Source organism: Stylophora pistillata, chromosome 7 (assembly GCF_964205215.1).
Source record: "Stylophora pistillata chromosome 7, jaStyPist1.2, whole genome shotgun sequence".
Lineage (NCBI taxonomy): Eukaryota > Metazoa > Cnidaria > Anthozoa > Scleractinia > Pocilloporidae > Stylophora > Stylophora pistillata.
Genome location: NC_142525.1, coordinates 21397683 through 21403396, shown reverse-complemented (window position 1 = coordinate 21403396; position 5714 = coordinate 21397683). Strand labels below are relative to the sequence as shown.

The following is a 5714-nucleotide window of genomic DNA, read 5'->3' as shown; positions in this document are numbered from 1 at the left end:
ATGTATGGGGTTATATGGCTAGAATACGAGACTTCCTCTCCATTTTGAATCTATTTGTAGGATCTCGTTTATCAAAATGATTTTCCTCTTGTTAACCGTAGCAAAACGGAAAGCTCATTCGTCTCAACGGTTGTTCCAAACGGAATAGCAATTTGATTATCATTCTCAAGGTAGCCAATCAGCACGCTGGTCAAGCATCATTCACCAGGTAAAAAACTTATCATCTTTTTGTCTACTATGCTACTTAAGTCATTTCAATGAAGCGTATTGCTTTACCCTTAATGAGTCAACGAGTGACATTTACACCTGCAGTATTGATCAACAATAATCTGATCATCGCATATGGTTCGGAATGAAAACATCTTGACAGCAAGTGACATCCCAAAAGAGAACTTATCCATCCCTGTTCTTTAATCTTTCATTTGAGCTCTCCGATTATGGCAGGCATAATTCTATCCATATTCTTCTCATTGTTGTTTAGAAACATTTGCACGGAGAGCTTGAGTTTCTATTTTTCCATTTATGAAAATCGCGCTCTGAACATCACAGGAAGTAATTTAATACGAAGTTCAAGTGAGAAAGATACAATGCTGTGTACTCGGGCCTGTGCAACACAAATTAACTGTCAAACAGCAATATTCCACCATATTGATGAAAAAAAATGCGAGCTTTATGAGAAGCGAACGGAAGATATTTTAAATGACGCAATGGTAGTGTCAGAAGGTCACCATTTGATTACAAAGGTAAGGTTTCAAAAAGTGTTTTAAATCTCCATCTTAGATGAAAGTAAACTGCAGCAATCTGAATCAAGATGTTATCACCAAGCGCGCGCATTAAATACAATTAGCGGTGGCCAGATTATAAGTAAAATACAACTTGAATACGAATATGTAGGAATTGTCTTTCTTTTCATCTTTTGAAACGTAAGATGCCAAAAGACCTTTGCTGATAATGTGAGTTTACAAAATTGAAAAAATATTTATTGTGTATTGTTTCTCACGTATCGTTCAGAAACTGTAATTAACTTGTGAAAATGATCACATCGCATTCTCTTCTCCTCTTGTTTTAGTCTCCTCTTTACATCAAACGAATTCAACTGTGGCCTCAATCTGAAGATGCCATCTATTATATTGATCTACTAATTTTTATCATATAGAAAATATGCTTCTGTTGGCTGTTTCGGCTCAATAACGTACCCGATATTCGGCGTAGAATATTGTCAACTGATGAAATTGACCATACAGTTTAATTGCAAACATTATTGTTAAGAGAAAGTATTCGTGTTAAAGAAATCTGGGCTCAGTCGCTTTCAACACGAAATTTCGTTGTCAAGAATTAATTGTCATGGTAACGAATGGATTTTGAACGCAGTTCGTAAAGGTAAATGATTTTAAGAGAAACTTGGAGTAAGTAAGCGGCATCCATAGATTTTTGCCAAGCCCTAGAAGAAATTATCGTAGAACTCGTAAGGCGAATGCATATTTATTCCAAATTACATGAGAAATTCTGGAAATAACAGAAATTCAGTCGATTTCATGACCTTTGAGTGATATACATCTAATTTAAACCTTCAGCAACGTTTAGCCAATCGGCATGCTAACGAAATGTTTGGTGAGCTGGTATAAAGGAAATTAGTGTTCATCGGGTCTCAAACAAACCGGCTCTCAGTCACCGAACTTAAATCCGAAAAAAGGCTCAAAACACTTCACCATCGCTCCTCTCCTTGAGCTTTACCCTCCTCCTGCCAAACGGTCTAACAAAAATTTTCAGTGAGGATCAAGGTAGATTGTTTTAAGCGTAAGTCACAGATTATTATTAACTCCTGTAAGTTTTTTATTAATTTTTTTTTAAGCAAAATCGTTTCAACTATGCCGTTTCTGTAAATGAAATAACAAAGCTGGTTATAAGTTTACTTTCACATTCATTAGCGGAAAACCGAAAAAGCCTCTGAATTTATTCACCTGCACTTTTATGTCTCATCTAAAAATATTGATTTGTTACTTTTCTAGCGTTAATGTTTTCGCCTTTGACAGTGTTTTTGTTTTATCTAATAGCGCTAAGAAGCAACTTGCTTCCCCAATGTAAAAAATAACATGGAAGGTCGGTATTAACAAATAAAAGTAATTCTTCATCTTGATTCAAACATCAGCAATCAAGATCGTTGTCATTATGTTATATAGGGGAATCCTTGTTTGCAATATTTACCTCATTAGCATAAGCAATTCAGTTTCTGATGGAGCTAAAATAAATCAGTTCTGAATATCGAAAGGTCAAAGTACGATTAACTCGGCCAAAGAATACGAGCCTGATGCATTGAATACTTTTTGTGCAACACGGGTTTAAAAACTCAAAATTTTACATAGAATGTATGAGCTCATTAGCGCTTTTGCCACCCAGAAATTTGTAGTTTTTGATGGACTATTTCTCCTTGAATATTACACCCAAAGAGCTAAAAATTTCACCATATACTAAGGTTTTCTAGCTCTTTAGCTGCCTGAAGTCAATTTGTATCTAACATGCTTCCTTCTTTACGCAAAGCCGTATGCAAATGAGCAAAATGTAAACAATGACGTCAGCATGAATCCGCCTATAAAGGCAACCTTTTTTAAATGACAAAGGTTGCAAAATTGTTCAAAGATGAATCACAGCGGAAGCGTGTAATGATGCCATAGTAAAAATTCGTCATCGAAAACTGCGCGACACCGGCCGAAAATAAAAAAAATTCAATAAAATTGGGTACAGGGAGGGGCGTCTGCTGAGAACCTCAGTTGAAAACTTAATACCGGTAATTGTTTCTCTTGTCCGTCTACGCAACAAAACAGTTTCCTTAAAAACAGATAACCACATTTAAAATTGACTTTCTGAAGGCTTTTCCCTCGTTAAGATGTTTTAATTTTCCCCACAGATCTTTGCATCTTTTCGATGGTAAACTAATTTTGGCGAACTCCATTTATCAATATTTCTCAACAAATACAGGGACGTTAATCAAAGTGTTTTTCAGGTTGAGATGGTTTCCTCTCCAGGCGTGATTCAAGAGCCAACACGTAAGTGTTGCAAATCAACTTTAATAAGTACGCATTTTTAATAGATGCTTCACGCTAAACTCAGTCGGCAGCTTCTCTACAGTTTGTTCATCGATATTCAGTCCATCAGCCAGACTGAAATTTACAGTCCCCATTCACTTTTGAGTACAAATTTAGTATGTAACAGCTCGCGGATACCTTTGGATCGCGCGGCGAAAATTGCTTAAAAAAGTGATCATGGGATAAGCGCTCATTTGGAATCTGACAAACTCAAAGTGGATAATATGACATCCGTATACTGCGTTGACTGATCGTGTAAACAACTTCTTTTCTTACTCTCATGTTGAAAAAATTAATTCTAAAAATTTCACGGCGTTTTCCAAAGATCTTAACAATGGTAACCGTTTTTAAGGTCCGAGATGTATTTTTATCAGTTCTGAACAATTCATGGTCACCAAGGGGTATTCTTGAGATGCCGAAGAAATTTTTTCTCAAAAGACATCAACAACCTTGTCTATCAGATTGGCTTAGCTTATAATACACCCTACAATGTCATGACCGTAAACTTTTGCATCAAAAGAAACGTCTCTAATAAATATTGCAACAAGTAAAAGAAGGAGTAGCAAGGAAAGAAGTGATCATGGGTAGGATGCTAGTCTGTAGCAGGTTACCCCCCACCCCACCCCCACACTTCAGCAGGTTTCTCTGACGGCTCGCCGTTGCCCTGTTTGTGCTCCTTGGGGAAGGGAGGGAGCATTTACACTGTGAAATTCAGATATCTCTTCCAAAGACACAGCATTATGACTAGGAGGGCCTCAAATCCCAACGCTCAGACTCCAGCTCACTGACTCGCATTTGAAGTTTATGTTTGGTTATTTGATAATTTCAGCTCCTAGTCCTGTGGTTAGTTGGCTTCACTTTACGCCTCAGTGGTGTACCACAGCAGGAAGGTCTGCAAACAGGCTCGCCAGTGGAAAAACAGCAGACGAGTGCAAAGAGATGTGTGAAGAGAACTGCTTGGGACTAGAGTGGTGGGAGGGATCTAAATCATGTTACAAATGTACCGATCCTTCCAAGAAGGTGGCATATACCAACACAAATGATAAAGGCTACCCTCCTCACGTGTTTCTAAAGAGTCAAAATTCTTGAATTCACAGGTTAATTCACGTTTGGCAGCTGTAATGGCTGCCACGCGGGTGATACTTGTCAGTATTACACGCCTCCGCGGGTACATCTGTTCTTATCAGTCCTTACAAGTCTTTCAACATCTCCAAAGTTTAGAACCTTGATCTTACTCCGCGAAATCTTAACTAAAAACAACAAGGCCATATACATTGACGGAGGAAAAGCTCACTTTTGTTAATAAAAAAATCGGTCAGTCAACCTCACCGACTTATGCTCAAAGCATTTTAGATATTTACAAGTTTTATTTGTAATGCATGCTTCTTTAGGTTGCTACAAGTTCTCTTGGACTTTGAACTGCGCTTCTTGACAGACAACAATGTGTATGAAACCCGAACATGTATTAAAAACTCAAAAACATTTTCGTATTTTAAATATCTGAATTTTATTTTCTACTTTCTCCAACATATCTGCATGTCAGGGGCAAGAACTGCGTGTCAGTGGTTATTTCATTTTTTTCTGTGTACTTCAGCTCCTTCTTGCTGTATTTTCCCCTCAACAGATGACTATTCTTTCGCATGTAAAGAGCGACCGCAACTTCTCACCCGAGATGAGTTGCATTTGTGACTTTTAGTGTTGCTTTAGTGGAGAATACGTCCGCAGTCACCAATGACCACGCAGAGTATGACAATGGGCTAAATAGCATCTCTGCAAAATGTGATAAAGACCCGTTCTCTCGACATAAGTGAACACGCTCAGTCGGATTTGTCATTTGGCTTGCTTAAAAAGTGCAACGATGGAGCGATTGGAAAGATATATAGATGTTAGTTCTCCCAGGATTCAGGAGTCGGGCTTGCGTAAGTAGTGAGATTTGTAACCCAAAACACTTGGCGATCATTGAGTACTAACATACAAGGATTTATCAGGTAGCTCTTAGTAACGCAGAACAGGAGCTGGGGAAAATTCCTAAGAGCTACTCCTTGACAGGTCTGACAGCCAGCACTCGTTACTGTATGTCAGAGGTACAAAGTGCCTCTTTCACCTCCTCATTGTGCGATAACTTAAAAATCTACTTGAAGTGCGAGATAAAATCCTGCACAATGCAAATAACTAAAATGGGGGTTGAAGTGTCAAACCTCTGAGCAGATTTCATGATGGGGATTCATCAGCATGGTATGCACGACTGTACATTGAATATGAATATGTATGTTAAAAAACGTGAAGTTGAAGTGAATACTGATTAAAGGTTAAAGGTCGTTGTCAGTTGAGATTTTATAACCGGTGTATGGGGCCGAGAGACTTTACAATGTTTACAAGGGTTATGTAACAGACGAAGTAATTTTAGAAATATTGACCACTGTAACTTCTTGTAATCTATTCAAACTAAAATACTTCTCGGCATCACGTTTGAGGCAAAAACTGGTCAGAAATGTGCATGTGTGAGTAATTGGATTTCAATGAAAGAATTCACAATGAGATGTTCAGTACCACGAAGAAACCCAACTCACAATGATACAAATCTTTATAGATTTGTAATTTTGCAAAAACTTGTAATCAGGGTGGTCTGAT

At 37.9% G+C, this 5714-nt stretch overlaps 1 protein-coding gene across 1 annotated transcript; it reads left to right on the top strand.

Moving 5' to 3' along the window:
- Positions 1-4580, top strand: LOC148727070 (uncharacterized). Its single transcript, XM_088726210.1, has 3 exons — positions 1-743; positions 3002-3044; positions 3913-4580. The coding sequence occupies exons 1-3, from the start codon at positions 438-440 to the stop codon at positions 4170-4172; spliced, it is 609 nt and encodes a 202-aa protein (XP_088582336.1). The 5' UTR covers positions 1-437; the 3' UTR covers positions 4173-4580.
- The last annotated feature ends 1134 nt before the right edge of the window (positions 4581-5714 follow it).

Bases quoted from the DNA above. Each gene is read 5' to 3' on its own strand.
- LOC148727070 (XM_088726210.1), top strand. From the start codon at position 438: ATGGCAGGCATAATTCTATCCATATTCTTCTCATTGTTGTTTAGAAAC. The intron at 744-3,001 runs GTAAGGTTTCAA...AGTGTTTTTCAG, and splicing joins GTCACCATTTGATTACAAAG to GTTGAGATGGTTTCCTCTCC. The intron at 3,045-3,912 runs GTAAGTGTTGCA...TGATAATTTCAG, and splicing joins CGTGATTCAAGAGCCAACAC to CTCCTAGTCCTGTGGTTAGT.